We start from the raw sequence: 18,550 nt of genomic DNA on the forward strand, positions 1-18,550 counted from the left end.
ACGGCGGCCGGCAGACGGCACATATTGTACCAAATTTATCCCCCTCCTTTGCCCGCCCTTTCTGTTATGTTCCCAGAACACATAGGAGAAGCAAGATTGGTGGTAACCTTCTGTTTAATACAGACATTCTGTAGTTTTACTCTCGTGCGCCTTAATTGATATGTATGCTGGAAGGGATAAGATGTCTCTTGACATATAATAGGAGGTATACTGCTGTAATTCTGAGATCAACGCTGTTCGCGTTGCATAGCGCCTCTCTTGTAACACGTGTTGCTGCAGGTTTTTGTGAGGCTCTTGCACTTATTGAACGAAATCCTGAAGAAATTCTCCACGGTATTTGCCTGTACACTTATCCACGTGGTAACATTTAGCTCAAATTGTTGTGACTTTTGTCTAACAGATTCAAGTTGTGTAATGGTTCATCACATTGCAGTACAAGGCTCTGATGTTAATAATGTGTACTGAGCCGCAGTAAAGCCTAGGCCGGTCCATTGTTGAATGTATCAGACAGTGTCACCCAGCACAGTTACTATTGTGAAGCTTGTAATTAGACAGTAGGTCTCCGTCGCATCTCTTTTTTCCGGCAGTGTATTTCAGTATGTGTGTTTATCGACGCCGAAGTGGCCGTGCGGTTAAAGGCGCTGCAGTCTGGAACCGCAAGACCCCTACGGTCGCAGGTTCGAATCCTGCCTCGGGCATGGATGTTTGTGATGTCCTTAGGTTAGTTAGGTTTAACTAGTTCTAAGTTCTAGGGGACTAATGACCTCAGCAGTTGAGTCCCATAGTGCTCAGAGCCATTTGAACCATTTTTTTGTTTATCGACGGGCATTTCTCTGGAACACCGCAACCGGCTCTTAGTACAACGAAGAGTCTGAAAAACGAACAACACTAATAATAACTGCTAAAGGCTGTGAATTGGGAAATACTGTACAATTTTCAGCCCGTCCGATTACCGACGTGAACCGCTCATTTGTTAATAAGTGCGACGTGTTCATCGCATTAGTGTAAAATAAAGCAAAGATATTTACAGTCTCCTAAGAAATGCGAACTTTTTCTCTATTTATTCCTTCTTTTAATAATTTTTTTGTCCAACGAGTTGGGACTTCGGTCTTTGACGAGATTTGGTCTTACTTAGATGTCCGTCAAGTACACGTGAAGCTAGCGTGGAAGACTCTATTTGTCTGTATCTCATAGTAGTGCTAGACGAAGGCAGAAGATATTGTCTGGTGTTTGGAAGAGCAGGAGAGAGCTAGTGATAAGATGAACGTACCAGTCGAAGAGTGATGGTAAGAGCTTTGACAGAAATGTAAACCCTTCTACAAATAACTGGTCCGATTGAGCGCATTATTTTGTCATACAGTTTCATTGCAACGTACACTAAATCACAAAGTGAAAGCTTCATTTTGATATAAATGATTTCTTGAACACATTATCCTTCAATACACACAACTCCCTGCTTTATGCACCTGGTTCGAGTTTTCACAAATAAAAATACTAAGCAACCGGCGGGAGTAGAAAATAAAATAAATTGAACGTGGGAAGAGACCGCCTTACGCTTTGTATCACATTCGGTTAAATACGTATGTTTTTGAAATCTTTCTTGCTAACCACCCATAATACAATCATAAATACACAAGTAACGACCAATCTTACACATAACAATTTTTTTTCCATTTACTGTAAATGACGTAGCTCGTTGACGATACTGAAATGCTCAGAAGCTTGCTGCAAAAATGAATATCTATTTGGGAGGCCGTCGAACTGCACCGCGTCTGAAGGCCGCGACAGGCGACACGCGGACCTCGCGAAAGTGTGCACCGCGGTCAGTGCCCGCAGGGGCAGGTCAGTGCACGCAGGAGTCCAGATAACCCGACCAGGGTAATCGCTCACCTTCAGTCGGCCGCACTATATAGGGACCCCCTAAACGTGGCGAAGGCGTACTCCTCGGCAGGCAACATGAGGACATCCACCCTCGCCGTCTTGTCGCTGCTGGTGGCTCTGGCCGCCCCAGTTGTACCAGAGAAGTATGGTGAGTGGCTTCCATAGAGATCCAAGAACTGGCAATGTCAGCTGACAGATTTCTTACAGCGAAAAAAGAAATTTATCTAATCCCTTTTCATTACTATTCTACGTCCAATTTTAGGTGCTTTCAAAGCCAAAAGGCTTCAATGTTAGGCATATAGTTCGGTAATTACCACAATATATGCCTGAGAAAGATGCCTTTTGTCTTAGACTGCAGGTAGTGGAAAATAATAAGTATAGCCTGTTAGACGTAAAAAACGTAAAAAATGGAACAAGTAATTGTGTATGCTCTATATTTAAAAAAATATGGTGACCATTTTCGGAATACTTCCTTTTATAGTCATTAGACCGTCGAATGATTGAGGCCCTCTTCCACCTCTTCCTATCTTGTGATCGTATTTTCGTCTTTGTAAACAAGAACCGCAACCATTTGCTACCGTCTGTCCTTACCTTTCTTTCCAGTGCCAAGTTACCTACCGTTTACTACATATCACAATGATTTATCCTCTTTCCCTTGATAACTTCTCACGTATTTTTTACGTAGCCTATAACTTGGTTCAAATGGCTCTGAGCACTATGGGACTCAACTGCTGAGGTCATTAGTCCCCTAGAACTTAGAACTAGTTAAACCTAACTAACCGAAGGACATCACACACATCCATGCCCGAGGCAGGATTCGAACCTGCGACCGTAGCAGTCGTGCAGTTCCGGACTGAGCGCCTGAACCGCTAGACCACCGCGGCCGGCGCCTATAACTTTATCTATTCATTTTCCACTTTGTCTTTGACAAGGTTTTTAGTGCTGTAGCACCACATTACAGCCGGCCGAAGTGGCCGTGCGGTTAAAGGCGCTGCAGTCTTGAACCGCAAGACCGCTACGGTCGCAGGTTCGAATCCTGCCTCGGGCATGGATGTTTGTGATGTCCTTAGGTTAGTTAGGTTTAACTAGTTCTAAGTTCTAGGGGACTAATGACCTCAGTAGTTGAATCCCATAGTGCTCAGAGCCATTTGAACCATTTGAACCACATTACAAACACTTCCATTTCTTCTCCATTATTTACGTAACCCTCGTTCCATTTACACAATGTGCTTCTTTCATATCATAGAGACTGGTTTCTTCTCTTCTTTATATCGTATAATTTTTTTTCTAGTATCTTTAGTAATCTTTTTCATCCACTAATGCAACATTTTTACTTTCTCTTCCATCTTTCCCAACATTTTGTGTCTGGCACATGATTTTTCGTCTGTGATCCTTCCCTATCTACTATTTTAGAGCAAATTTGTCCAAGTTCTGCAAAAGAAGACTGGCCAGTAAATCCAACAAGTCACTCTTGCTTCTGGTCCATAGAAATAATGTCTGTGAATCTTTGAGTTTGTTTGACTGCTCCCTAGACCATTACTGCGTTTCTCAGAATTTCATCCATTTTCATTGTTCAAATTACATCGTCCCCCATAGATACTGGGTACTTCCCACTCGTTTGGAATCTAGTCACATTACTACAATCTACATTCTCGATCGCTGCCTCTAGCGCCACAGATGGCATCAATCCATCTTGGTTTTCCACCTTCATACCTTCAACTAATACGTGAAATGTGATTTTACCCACAATCTTTATTTATTCCAGGCCCATTTTGAAATTAATGTCCGCCTTCTTAGCTGGGTGGTAAAGTGCTCAACTCCCATGCAAGAGCGCCCGGTTTCGATTCCCGGCCGGGTTGGAGGTTTCCCCCGTTCGGGGACTGCGTGTTGTGTTGTCCTCATCGTTATTTCATCCTCGTCAGCGGCGCACAAGTTGCCCAATGTGGCTGACATTCTAATGTTATACATTTTAACTAACTCCTTAGATTGTCTTAGATAATCACTTGATAAATAAATTTATTGAAGTTCTTTCAATTACAATTGGTATAAATCTGTGGTTTGCTCCACAAATCTCTGAGCATTGGCCGAAAAATAATCCAGGTCAGCTGAAATAAGACTTGCACTTGGCGCCCCAACTTCACCGGATGCGACTTCCGGCCAACGATGCCATAGCTCATTTCCATTTTTTTTATATTCGTCCGACATTATGTAAATTTTTCTCTGTAGTGCACCTCCAAAATTCATCTTAATTCTGTCCCGGAATGTGACACTAACTAACATAGAATTATCTGGAAATCAGCAAACACCATTAAATTTATTTTGAAATTTTAAGTTGTACAAAATTTCTGTGTATTTGTCCCATTATTCTGTGAGCAATAGTGTTCTTCCGCCTTCGCTAAAACTGGACACCTCTTAGCACTAAGAAAATAATTCCTCCTCTAATGTCCAAGTCATGGTGTTACAGCAATTATGGTTTTCAGACATGGGTCATTAAGGCAGTTCGGAAAGACAGGAAATGGAAACAGTCGTGATCTTTTTCCTGTTATGATTGGCTTTTTTTGTGGGCGTGGAGAAACCACAGAAATGAGTTACTAATCAACGATTTGAACGTCCCAAGTTAGTCACACATTAGACAGGGACCTACTTCCTCTAGAAATGTTCCTAGTGCGGAACTTACCTTCTCTGGTTGCTTCTTGCTAATATATCATAACATAAAACAAAGTTTCTTTGATGTGTTTTGGGTTTTATTCTTGTAGCTCCTATGATCAGCTTCCCTGTAATTAGGGTTTAAAAGGGAAGGAAAGAACTGTAGATCTTTAATACTTGCTCAAACAATAGAAACCAACTGGAACGCAATTATTAGCTGAATAGAATACTTTCGGAAACGTTGCACTTCACATCTGTTTCATTTTAATTTTTCAGCCGACCAGCAACTTCTGGTAAAGCAGCAAAAAATCTACAACCTACTGTACCTACTGGACCGGCCCATTTTCGACGAAGAACTGAAGAGCATAGCGCAAAGCTACAAGCTAGAGGAAAACATTGACAAATACGTGGTATGCTACTTGCTGTCTCTCATAAACTATTTGTAACGATTATTAAAGTCCATTATATTTGTCGTATCTAATCCGTTCACTACGTTTCTCGACAGAAACCAGAAGTGGTCGAGAAATTCCTGAAGTACTATAAATACGGTTACTCGAAACAACGCGGAGAGGCCTTCTCCCCGTTCTACAAGTTCGACACGTATCAAGTCATCAGTATTTTCGACGTCTTGTTCTACGCTAAGGACTTTGACACCTTTTACAAGGTACTGAACACTGGTCTGTTGAGCAAACGCTAATCGTATCGTACGCCGGGCTGCCACTGAATCCCGTCAATTGCCTGTTTATTGCAGACGGCCGTGTGGATGAGGGAGCACATGAACGCGGGCCAGTTCGTGTACGCCTTCACGGTCGCCGTATTGCATCGCGAGGATACCAGGAACATCACCCTGCCGCCCCCCTACGAAATCTACCCCCAGCTCTTCGTCAAGTCCGACGCCATCCAGAAGGCGTACGACGCACGCTTCCAAGGTAAGCGACCGAGTGGTTGGGCGTTACCACCACCAGGTCTACCGAGTATCGAAGTTAGACAGCCGCCTAGGGCACTGATTTTCTTCTATTTTTTTGAAAGTGGAATGGGCACCCTGGTTCCCAAACATTTTATTTTTCTTTGTTTATTAATGCTGGTTAGACTACGGCCATCAAGCCCTCTTTACACCTATCTAAGTATCTTACATTGTATTCATTACGACACACATGTTACAATACGTCTTACACCTAATACGGCAAGCAACACCTACAATGTGTAATGGAAACAGTGGGACCTATAACAGAAGAGAACACAGTTCATCAAAATTGATAAGACCAGGCGAACTACAATCATCTGGTCGTAACTGTCGTTTCTTTGGTTGCTCTGGGAGATTGCTCATCTGAACTACAAGAGATGAAATATTACTTTACTTTACTACGCGAATGATAAAGAGCTTTACTTAACTTGATACACTCCTTTGCCGCAAGACTGCGTGATACTTTACAATTGTCATTGACGATGAAAGGCTCATTGGATCCACTAACCAACAAAGTGTTCTCTTCAAGTACAGTGTCCAACATTTACAGAAGTACATTTCCGTCTGAGACTTGAATAACTCTTTAGTCCCACTCGACAATGTTGACTGTTTCAGCTGAGGTCACGAAATCGGCAAAGCACTTCCACTCTCCGCTTTGTACTAACCCCCGTGCGAGGGTGCTGCTGTGCTAAGAGAGATAGTGTGTCTTCTTCAGCTGGCCCATTCATAGGTGCGGACTGCAGCAAGACATCGCTAACGACTGTGTTATCGATGTGCATTGCGGACTTTGGTGTGGCACCGCGATATCTGGTGATACCAAAAAAACAACATAGATTGGCCCGAAGGTTCGTATGGAGGACACTGATACCAGTGGACGTGAGGGAAGAAAGACCGACAGGGAACAAGAAATGTGAGAGGTCATATGTAATGAAGAGGCGGGGAAAGAAAGTGACATGACTAAATGATAAACAAAAAGAGACAAGTATAACTAGCTGAAAATGGGAGCCTCCACTGTTTAGCAGAGGGAAACTGACCATATATGGTGATTTACGAGGGCAAAGTGACGAAGCTGACTAAGCAAAGTGTTCCGGCTTCTTCTTAAATACAGTAGGGTGCCGAATTCTGTAGAGTGCCGGATAGAATGCACCAGTCGCGGACAGAAGCACAGGAAAAAGAGTTCGCGAGTTTTTCTGTTTTACGGATGGGCGTAGCTAAAAGAGCACCAAATTCAATGATACATTCAGAACTGCAAATCCATAAAATTCCTGAAACTATACAATGAGACGTATCTCATCTAAAGGAAGGAGTAACATCCCAACCTACTCCAAATGAAAATTTTCCAACTGATTTTGAATGTTTAGTTAAGTAAACAACTTCATCCCTAAGTGCCAAAGTAAGACCAGAGTCTAACACCAACGACGTAGAGAAACCAGCCTCCCAGCTGTCACAATAATTGGGACTTTGAATCTCAACGGGTCTGGAAGCCTCATATTGCTCAGTCGGATTGGCGGAAATGTGAGTTGAGTTTTCTGTACGTTTACATCGTTAGTGGCTTTCTCCCTTAGCCACAACAAAACAGGAACATTTCTCATGGGGCCACGATAGCACCATAACTTGCTATCCTGCTCGACGATGACACACGCCAGTTAATGATGCACTATTGTTGCAGTAGGGTTTTGGAACATACTCTGTGTTCGAACATTATGAATTACCTCTAATAAAACGATTTATTGACACGTAGTTAGCACTGATTCAGAAAATATCGTTCTTGTGAAACACAACTAGCTCGTTATACTCATGAAGTTATGAGTGTTATCGACAGGGGATGTCAAACTGATTCCATATTTTTAGATTTCCAGAAGGCTTTCGACACCGTTCTTGTAGCCAAACTGCCCGCCTATGGAATATCGCCTCAGTTGTGTGACTGGATTTGTGATTTCCTGTCAGGAAGGTCACATTTCGTAGCAATAGAAGGAAAGTCATCGAGTAAAACAAAAGTAACATACGGCTTCCCCGACGAAGTGTTATAGGCCCTCTATTGTTCCTGATCTACATTAACGACAAAGGAGACAATCTGAGTAGCCCTCTCAGATTGTTTGCAGATGAAGCTGTCATTTACCTTCCTGTAAAGTCATCAAATGACCAAACCAAATTGCAAAATGATTTAGATAAGATATCTCTACGGTGCGAAAAGTGGCAACTGACCCTGAATAATGAAAAGTGTGAAGTTATTCACATGAGTACTAAAAGAGATCCGTCAAATTTCGATTACGTGATTACTCACACAAACCCGAAGGCTGTAAATTCAACTAAATACTTAGGGATTACAATCATAAATAACCTAAATTGGAACGATCACGTAGATAATGATGGGGGTAGAGCAAACCAAAGACTACGATTCATTCTTAGAACACTTGAAAGTTGCAACAGGTCTACTAAAGAGACCGCTTACACCACATGTGCCCGCTCTATTCTGGAGTATTGCTGTGCGGTGTGGGATCCGTATCAGGTGGGACTGTCGGATGACAACGAAAAAGTACAAAGAAGGGCAGCTAGTTTTGTATTATCGCGAAATAGGGGACATAGTGTCACAGACACGATACGTGAATTGCAGTGGCAATCATTAAAAGAAAGGCCTTTTTCGTTGCGGCGGGATCTCCTCGTGAAATTTCAATCACCAGTTTTCTCGTCCGATTTTGAAAAGATTATGTTGGCACCCACATACATAGGGAGAAATCATCATCACGATAAAATAAGAGAAATCAGGACTCGCACAGAAAAAGTGAAGTGTTCGTATTTACCGCGGGCCGTTCGATAGTGGAACGGTAGAGACAGCTTGAAGGTGGTTCATTGAACCCTCTGCCAGACACTTTATTGTGAATAGCAGAGTAATCACGTAGATGTAGATGTATACACACAGTAGCTACACCTGCAGTGGCTCGTCGCTTTGCAGTGGATAAATTTTCGTTCTGCTGCATACTAGAGAGAACAGAAGAAAAACAGATAAAGCTGTAACTTTAATTCGACACGAGGGAGTGTTCTGACACAGTCACCTCGCTTCGTGCCATATCTATCCACCATGCACTGCTCTTCTCTCGATAAATGTGAAAACACTTGTCCAGCAGCTAGTTCTTATGAAAATTTGTTTATAAGATCGGTCATGTGATTTGCTGTTTCGAAATGATAAAAATTATTTTGTGGGGAAAGAATGACATCTATGTACAAGTTGTTGTTCGGATGTTATCCCATGCAATGACTTCCATAGAATTTAACAGCTAATGTTCGTCACTGCTGCTGTGGGATGGTACAGTAACATACCTTCAAGCTTATCCTTGAGTCTTTCTTTCCTAGCACTTACCCTGCTTTTTATTCCTTCCACCTACAGCTTGATGTACAAATAACTACGAAAATTTCGGCCCTTAACACAATAACAACTATGATCGGTAGGTAGCAGTGCGATGTTTCCTAACACTGTTCTCCGTTAGGAGGCACGTGGAATTAAATGTTACCTTGTCCAGTATACTTCAAAATATTTTTTCGTGTAATCGTCCATTCCAAAGAGCTGATAGATGCCTGAGAAATCGTAACGGGCAATGTTACTTGTGCAGGCTTCGCTGGCACCAAGGACAAGCCCTACGTGATAGTGTCCAACTACACGGGCTATCCAGTGCCCCGCAAGCCTGACGACGTGCTGTCTTACTTCACCGAGGACGTCGGCCTCAACTCGTTCTTCGCCTATATGCACTACCGGTTCCCGTTCTGGCTGAAGTACGACATACCGCGCAAAGGCGAGACCTTCTACTTCACCCTGCGGCAGCTGCTGGCCCGCTACTACCTGGAGAGGTTGTCGCACAAGCTGCCAGAGGTCGCCCCAGTCGACTACTACAAGCCCGTGGAGGTAAGATCTCGCAAAAAATGGTCGAAACTTGAAGTAATGGAGCTGAGGATGTTTGAAAATACTGGATAATTGTTACAAAAAAGTACAGACAGCAGCCACAATTAAGAATAAACAGCCGTTACCGGTGTCGAACCGTCAAATTAATCGTAGCGTGTGTTGCTGGCTGTGTTCCGTTGCTAACTAACAAGGGAACGTCCCCATCGCAACCCCCTCAGATTTAGTTATAAGTTGGCACATTCGATAGGCCTTGAAAAACTAAACACAGATCAATCGAGAAAACAGGAAGAAGTTGTGTGGAACTATGAAAAAATAAGCAAAATATACAAACTGAGTAGTTTATGTGCAAGATATGCAACATCAAGGATCGTGTGAGCTGAAGAGCGCCGTGGTCTCGTGGTTAGCGTGAGCAGTTGCGGCATGAGAAATCCTTGGTTCAAGTCTTCCCGCGGGTGAAAAGTTTACTTTCTTTATTTTCGCAAAGTTATGATCTGTCCGTTCGTTCATTGACGTCTCTGTTCACTGTAATAAGTTTTGTGTCTGTGTTTTGCGACCGCACCGAAAAACCGTGCGATTAGTAGACGAAAGGACGTGCCTCTCCAATGGGAACCGAAAACATTTGATCGCAAGGTCATAGGTCAACCGATTCCTCCACAGGAAAACACGTCTGATATATTCTATACGACACTTGGCGAATGGGTAAAAAGATTCTTCTACCTTGCCCGATTTGGGTTTTCTTGTGGATGTGATAATCACTCTCAAAAAAGTGATGAAAGCATTAGCGTTTGTCACATAAACTGAAAATAAAAAGTTAATCTTTTCATGCGAGAGAAGGCTTGAACCAAGGTCCTCCCGTTCCGCAGCTGCTCACGCTAACCACGAGACCACGGCGCTCTCGGGCTGAGACTATCGTTGATATTGCTTATCTTGCAGATAAACTACTCAGTTTGTATATTTTGCTTATTTTTTCATAGTTCCATACAATTTCTTCCTGTTTTCTCGATTGATATGTGTTCAGTTTTTCAAGGCCTATCGAATGTGCCAACTTATAACTAAATCTGAGGGGTGTGCGATAGGGAGGTTCCCTTGTAATCAATAGCCAAGGGGATTATTTCCAGAACGAACTTTCATTCCCCCGTGCCCCCCCCCCCTTGTTTTTCCTCTCTTTCCCCTCTTTTATTTTCCCATTATCTGTCCAGTTTCCCACCACCTGCTCTCGGTTGTGGTGTGTCATATTTTCCAGCTTTTTAGTGCAGTTTTCAAGTGAATGTTCAGTGTTGTTCGTCCGTCCCAAGTGTTGCGAACAGAAACCATGCTGTCGCTGGGTGTGAATTTTATGTCTTTTGCGAACAGAAACCAGACTGTCGCCGTGTTTTGTAATTGCCTGTCTATTATTTTGCCTGTCTCCTTCATATGTATTTTTATTAGCATCATCATCCCTTTGTTCTATGTTTTAATTTCCACGATTTTTTCGCCATGTTACCATTTAAGTCTCCGATTTTATCGCCTGTTTTTATTATTTCTTCATCTTTTTAAAACAAAGTCTGTAGGATGAAGAGCGGCATACTAAGCTGCTGCCAGCCCGGCCCCTTCGGGAGGAAATCGAAACTCAATAAAGAAAAAAAAACGCACTTTCACTCCGCTTAAGAGTGAAACGTCGTTCTGGAAACAAGCACATAGGCTGCGGATAACCCATTTCCTTGCAGACTTGTTTTTGGAGAGGGTCGGCCTCGAGCAAAACAGATTATTTATTTTTATTTCCCAGACATGTTTCGCTTAAGTTTCAGCATCATCAGTAGGGGTTCTTAGTATCTTTCTTGTTACTACATACTGTGGACTTTCTGACTTTTTATGTTATTTATTGTTTTATTTCATAGTTCGGAATTTTTTTCTGGTTTCACCCTTATCTTCACTGTGAAGGCTTGCACTAACTAACTTTCACTGTCACTGTTTACAAACTGTAATAAACCAGAAAAAAAATGACAGACTGTGAATTAAAACAACTGCGATGAATAACATAAAAACCTAGGAATACACAGCATGTACTAACAAGATAGATAATAAAAAGCCCACTGATGATGCTGAAACATGACTGGGGAATCTAAATCTAAATCTAAATTGTGTTTTGCTCAAGGTGGACCATCTCCAAAAACAAATCTATTTGTAAGCAAAATGGACAGAAGAGCTGTTAAATCCCGCCTAGTCGTCGTCAAATTGTGGGGTGTCCAGGACAACCTGCTTTTCGGATCGCTAGACAGCAATTCAAGCAAATGGTTTTAATGAGTTTTAGTACAAAATGAACAACTCCATCACGAAAGACTTTGTAGCTAGTAACGAAGCTCTTTGCATTACATAATTCCTTACATTTTATCACAACTGTTGAAATATTTCATGACAGATAATAGTGATACAGAGAACATATCATTATGTTTTGCAGGTTGGTTATTACCCAGAGATTCGGCTGCAGAGCGGATTGGAGACCCCTGCTCGTCCTGAAGGCGTGATTCCAAGGGATGTTGACTCCTTCTACGTCGAGGAAATCGAGAACTATGAAAGGAGGATCCGATCTGCAATAGATCTTGGATTTTTCTTCGATGTAAGCTCAATTTTTTTTTCTTATGTTGCCAAACATTTTAAGCTAAAATCTACAGGTTTTGACTGAAATTGAACCATATTTTGAATGAAACAGGAGAAGACCGACACGCATACCGTGAGGGGTAAGGACGCCACTGAAATGATCGGAAACGTAATCGAGGGCAGCGCATCAACTATTCACAAGGAATTCTACGGCTCTTTGTACAGAGGGCTCATTTCCATCTTCGGTCACATCTCTGACCCAGAGCACAAATACGGCGTAAGTATTAACAGTTTTACTCGTTGGCTGTCAATGAAAATACCGCGATGATTTTATCACACACGTGCGAATTTGCAGGTGGAACCGAGCGTTCTCGAGAAGCCGGAGACCATGTTGAGGGACCCCCTGTACTACAGAATTGCGAAACGGATGCTGTCCATTTTCGAGCATTACAAGAACCAACTGGCACCATACACGCACCAAGAAGTAAGTATATGAAGCAGACGCTACGAAATAGAGCAGCCTACAGATAGAGCAGATATTAAAGTGTCCAAATTATATTTCAGCTAGCGATGCCTGGCGTGAAGGTCGATTCCGTCACTTTCGACAAACTGGTCACGTTCTTTGACGAGTTCGACATCGACGTCAGCAACGTCGTTGGAGAGGCTTACGACAAAAGCTACGTGGTTGTCCGCCAGCCCCGCCTCAACCACAAACCGTTCAACTATCACATCAAGGTCACGAGCGACAAGCAGGTGGACGCCGTCGTGCGCGTTTTCTACGGACCGCGCTTCGACGCTTATGGTCGAGAGTACACCTTGGAGGAGAGGAAGAACTACTACGTGATGATGGACGTCTTCCCATACACACGTAAGATAGCAGACATACCTTATTCATAACCCGTACGTTACTGTGTGTAAGTAACAGTGCACTCCTGGGTGCTCTTTAACGGCTCCTTAAAGATACCGGCAGCTATCCATTTTCATTGCACCACCGATTAATATCCGAAGTATTCATTGTATGTGTCCGCAGCTCGTGGTCTTGTGGTAGCGTTCTTGCTTCCCGTGCTTGGGGTCCCGGGTTCTGTTCCTGACGGGGTGAGGGATTTCCCATCCCTCGACATGACTGGATGTTGTTGTGTCGTCTTCATCATCGTTACAGTCGGAGGAAGGCAGTGACAAACCACCTCTGCTAGGACCTTGCCTAGTACGGGGGTGCGGGTCTCCTGCATCGTTCCCTACGCTCTTCGGAGTACGGGACCTCATCATCATCATCATCATCATTGTTTGTTTACCATCTACACCAGCCGAGAGTATGTGGAAGAATGAGTAAGTGCTGGTACGCCCAATGATCTGCTTAGCCCACTGATTGTGGAAGCTCTGATGAGGGTGCTTTTTGTAGCACGACTTGAGCTTTTTTATTCACGGTATTGAGAACATGAAGAAGGAGATATGTTTCAGCATTGCCAGTGATCAAATGTCACCCTTTCTTCTACATTGTCATTTTGAGTATGCCGTGGACATACCCATCTAAGATGATGACAGCCTGATTCACATGGCTGAATGCGTACATTCCTGGTTTGAAGAATACCCAGATAGCGTACAGCACGTCTACTCGCCCTCTTTTTCACCCGATCTTAATGCGAGAGAAAATGTTCTCAAGTATTTGGAAAACGGGTGAGATGTTTCAGTCAGCGTCCCCACAGTCTAGTAGTTCTACAGGGTATAACTGCCAACGACTAGCTCCAGCTACGTCTGACGCACTTGACGGGACTTGTGGGCTGTCTGGCTTGTGTCACACTCCTCAGGGTGAATAACATTTTGTCCAGTGTGATTATGTCACCTATAGTGTAGGTAAGAGTGTCTGAGCGCTCATATAAGGAACCTTTATCAACATTAATAAGACATGGGTGTACCACTCTCATAACTGTCTCCGTATTCGAAATCGGTAACGTACATATGTCTTGAGACACTCAGGTCGGAGGAACCAGTTCGAATTTTCGCTGCCAGTATTTGGACTGCAGTGGGAGGAGAGATGGTGACGCTAAGTTTCTGATCACCAGCCTTTGCGCCAGTCTCCCGGATTAAATTCGCCAGCTCTCCGTGGTGTCTCATGAAATGAGAGCATGTGACAGTGCTGACGGCGATCCACCCGATGGATGGGGATGTTAAGCTCGAGGGTCCCCTTAGTGATGTCAGAAAAGGAGTAGGCTCTGTGCCGGCAACGGCTTTCACCGTTTCCCTATCCCTCATCCAACACCCTAACCTCAATACTCCATTGTACACACAGATACACCATAATCGATAGGAGGAAGGCAACAGGAAATCACCTTCACTTACATCTCGCCTAGACAACAGTGCAGGTTTTCTGCATTTGCTCCCCTACTTACTTTAACTTGATATCTCATTCACGACATTCGTCTTTTTTCACAATTCGAATCTTTTATTTTTACTGTCTTATTTGTTTCATCTGATCTGATTACGGCCATCTGACTCTTTCTTACATTGACCAGGGTTTCACACATAGAGTATCTATTACATCATAGTTACCCAAGAAATATCAATTTTAATGTGATAGCAAGTATTAAAGTGATCGGAGTGTGTGAAGTGGCACGATCCGCCAGGGTAGCCGAGAGCGCTAACGCGCTGCTTCCTGGACTCGGGTGGGCGCACCGGCCCCGGATCGAATCCTTCCGGCGGATTAACGACGAGGGCCGGTGTGCCGGAGAGCCCGGATGTGGTTTGTAGGCGGTTTTCCACATCCCGCTAGGTGAATACTGGGCTGGTCCCCACTCGCAGACATCTGAACACATTCGCACTATTCCATGAATTACACTAGATGCAGACAGCAGGGGTGCACTAATTTCGTCCGGGGGAGTATCGGGTGGCGGCAGGAAGGGCATCCGGCCATCCCATTCCACTAACCTTGCCAAATCTGTTCTTCACAATGCCGACCCTGCGCCAGCGCGGGACATGGCACCAGTGAATGAAACAAAGTGTCTGAGGTGGCACTGTGAGTAATTTATACTGACCATGAATTATTAAACTTAACATCGACGTTAGTCGTACTACTACAGGTGCTACAACTAATAGTAACAATAATAATAAAAATAATAATAACTTAATTGTGACGCTAATAACCATAATGATAGTGGCGGATTAAAGAAGAACTTACAGATGTTCAAAATAGATCATTTCTGGTATAGCAAGTTCTAGGGAAGGGAAATTTAAGGTGACTCCATCGGCTAAGAATAGTGGGATACGAGAACGATGACGCTGGAAGAAGGGATGCACAAGAGTAACGAGTGCGTACAGGAACAATGGTAATCGTTAATGTAGCCTTAATAGATATGTCGTTACCTGTTTTCTGAGGATGGAGATGTTATTTAGCTCTCTAATATAATGCGGGAGGTTATTCCAGAGTCAAGTTCCTGCTTCTAAATAGAGCTTCGAGAAGGTGGCTGAATGATGGAGCAGAACAGAAAGCATTTTGCCCCGATTGGAAAGGGTGTTTCTGCCGCGTTGTTCAGACAAGAAAGTTAAGCTTGATGAATGATATGAGTGACAATGTTAATTGATAAGATAGAGAAGACAGAGGGTATGGAAATCTTTGCCCTTGTCTGCATGCAGCACGATAGCTGTGGATATGACGGTAAATGTCATCAAAGAGTCGAACATCACCCTATGGCGAACATAGGCGTTCATAACCAGTTCCAGGGGCCGCGAGCTTTTATGACAAAGTCTTGAAGGATAACAGCGCTATATCAATAACAGAAGGTTTAAGTGTTCGTACAAGTTTCTTTTTCAAATCAAGATGAAAGAGCTTATTATATTTTTGTTGGACTTGGACGGTTGCTGATGCCTTCTTGGAGATTAGACTTACGTGCTCCGTCCAATTTATGTTTTCATTTTTTATTGCCCCTAGACTCTTTGCTGACGCAGAGTAGTTTCCATTTGCCCCTCTAGGGTTAATCAAAGTAGAGATTCCAGATATTTCGGGTTAATGAGCCTAGGATGACCTACAATTTCCGCTTGGGTTTTGGGTGGTTTGAGCTTTAACACTACATCCTGCGCCCATTTCAATAGTGCGCACACATCGGCACTGAGATTGTCGGTAGCTCCCTTCAGGTTTATAGGTTTTTCCCTTACATTCGACTGGAGGTCATCAGCGTACATTTGGGATTTCCAATAGGACAAAGCCAATGACACGTCATTTATGTACAATGAAAAGACTACAGGACCCAGTACACTGAGACGCCGAAAGTCTTGGGATACCTTCCAATATACCTTTTGGCTGGCATAGTACGGGAACTTGAAGCGGTATGGACGCAACGTCGTCGGAGGACGCCTGTAGAAATATTGAGCCATAATACCTATATATTCATGCATAATTGCGAAAGTATAGCCTGTAGAGGATTTTGTACAAGAACTGATCTCTCGATTATGTCCCATAAATGTTCGATGGGCTTCATGTCGGGCCATCTGGGTGGCCAAATCGTTCATTCGAAGTGTCCAGAATGTTCTTCAAACCAGTCGTGTGGGATTGTGGCCCAGTGAAATGGCGCACTGTCCTCCATAAAAGTTTCATAGTTTTCTGGGAACATGAAATCTATGAAAGGCTGCGAATCGTCCCCAAATAGCCGAATATAATCATTTGCATCAATATTCTGTATGGCTGGACCAGAGAACGCAGTCACTTCCATGAGACACAGCCCGCACCATTACGGAGCCACCATCATCTTGTACAATGCGTTATTGACAACCCTTGAGTCTATGCCATTAGCGCCAAATTTCGCCGCTCTGTCCTAAGTGGTACGTTTCCCGTACGTCTTACATTGATTTCTGTTAGCACTGACAAATCTTGGCAAATGTTGCTGTTCTCGGTTGTTACTTGAAGGCGGTCGGCCACTAGGTTGCCGTGGTGAGCTGTATTGTGTCTCGGAATAATGAATTGCCACGACTTCCGTGCGTCTAGTTTAACTCGATTCTGCTTCCAAAGTCTGTTAATTCCTGTAATGCAGCCATAACAACGTCAGTAACCTTTTCACATGAATCACCGAAGGACAAATGACTGCTCCGACAATGTACTACCCTTTCATACCTTTTCTATGCAACAGCAGCGCCATCTGTATATGTGCACATCTCTATCCCATAACTTTTGTGACTTCAGCGTACTTGTAGCACTAGTCGCCTTTTGGACGCACACCGTACCTAAATGCGATTAATAATACTTGTGCATCTGTTTCGCAGTGCAAGCCGGAGAGAACGTGATCGTGCGCAGCTCCCGGCAGAACGCCATGTCTGGCACTGAGAGCCCGAGCTTTGGTGAGCTGTACGCGCGCACCCTGGCTGGCATCAAAGGAGAGGAGAAGGTGGTGTCCGGCGAGTCGCGCTACTACTGGGGATTCCCCCAGCGCCTGATGCTGCCGCGCGGGACTCCCGCGGGCATGCCGCTAAGCGCCTTCGTCATCGTCAGCCCGGTCGAGCGGCCGCTGCGTGACGAGTTCTACGTCGCCGTGAAGGACTCCCGGCCGCTGGGATTCCCCTTCGACAGGCCCATCCGCGGCTTCGAGTTTGAAGACCTGGCTAACGCGCGCTTCCAGAACATCGTCGTCATGCACAGGCGCCAAGAAGACGTCGCGACTGTGGCATGAAGGCGGTTTGGGGGGTGAAAACGACAAACGCTGTGCAATGCAATCAATAAAACCTCGTCTTTCGTACTACATGTGTTTCACTTCTTGATATGGGTCCCTACTTCCTCTCATATCTGGTAAGATAGCAAAACATTTAATATGAGTCCGTTTCTCACAAATTATAGTGTGTGAAAGAGCATCATACTGAAGTTGTCTCCACCTACTCTGTCCAAAGGTAGCTGGAAGTGATTTTGATGGTTGGCTGCCGCTTATCAGTACTCAAAATTGGACTCTAAAAGTCGTCGGAAATGCATCTAAATCTTTGAAATCTGATATAAAGGCTTGTATGCTATTCGAGCAAGTGCACTTTTCCTGATTGATTCTTCATACTTTGGAACCTTTGTGTCAGACTCTCTAATTCGACGAATGGCTCCCTAACCATCATGAAACAGTTCCCAAAAAATATTCATCTGTGTCGCTGCTTTCAGACTTGACTCATGCCGATCTGATACATGCTATGACCTTGTGAATGTCATGAGTAGTATAGCAGTGATGCTTCCAGCACAACTATATATACCGTGCCAATCATATCACTGTGCAGGTTGCTCACAAGCAGGGGGCAAGTCATTAACCTTTGACTATCAATGTTTGATGTCATCATAGTCCTCCATCTCCTTCTCCTAGCCCCTCTCTCCAACTCCTCTTCTCCAGTCACAACCCAATATTTTAGTGTTCATTAAGAGAAAACGTCCAATGACAGTGTAATATTTTACCAGGCATTAAACAAAATAGCCAACCAGTATGTACTCCCCGAGAAACTTCTTGTCCATCTTCCAAAGCATCAAAATGACCTGAACTATGATAATTGGCGCCATGTTAAAGAGTATCCGAATGACCTGAATTATTTACCTAAAGATATCGACAATACTGGTGTAACTTCCAGTATTTACATGTCTA

At 43.7% G+C, this 18,550-nt stretch overlaps 1 protein-coding gene across 1 annotated transcript; it reads left to right on the plus strand.

Annotated features, from left to right (window-relative positions):
* Nucleotides 1-1,894: 1,894 nt before the first annotated feature.
* LOC126456846 (hexamerin-like) lies at nt 1,895-17,680 on the plus strand. Its single transcript, XM_050092658.1, has 10 exons — nt 1,895-2,029; nt 4,804-4,937; nt 5,033-5,191; nt 5,279-5,456; nt 9,100-9,389; nt 11,824-11,982; nt 12,076-12,240; nt 12,319-12,447; nt 12,528-12,831; nt 17,211-17,680. The coding sequence occupies exons 1-10, from the start codon at nt 1,957-1,959 to the stop codon at nt 17,612-17,614; spliced, it is 1,995 nt and encodes a 664-aa protein (XP_049948615.1). The 5' UTR covers nt 1,895-1,956; the 3' UTR covers nt 17,615-17,680.
* Nucleotides 17,681-18,550: the final 870 nt, after the last annotated feature.

Source organism: Schistocerca serialis, chromosome 2 (assembly GCF_023864345.2).
Source record: "Schistocerca serialis cubense isolate TAMUIC-IGC-003099 chromosome 2, iqSchSeri2.2, whole genome shotgun sequence".
NCBI lineage: Eukaryota > Metazoa > Arthropoda > Insecta > Orthoptera > Acrididae > Schistocerca > Schistocerca serialis.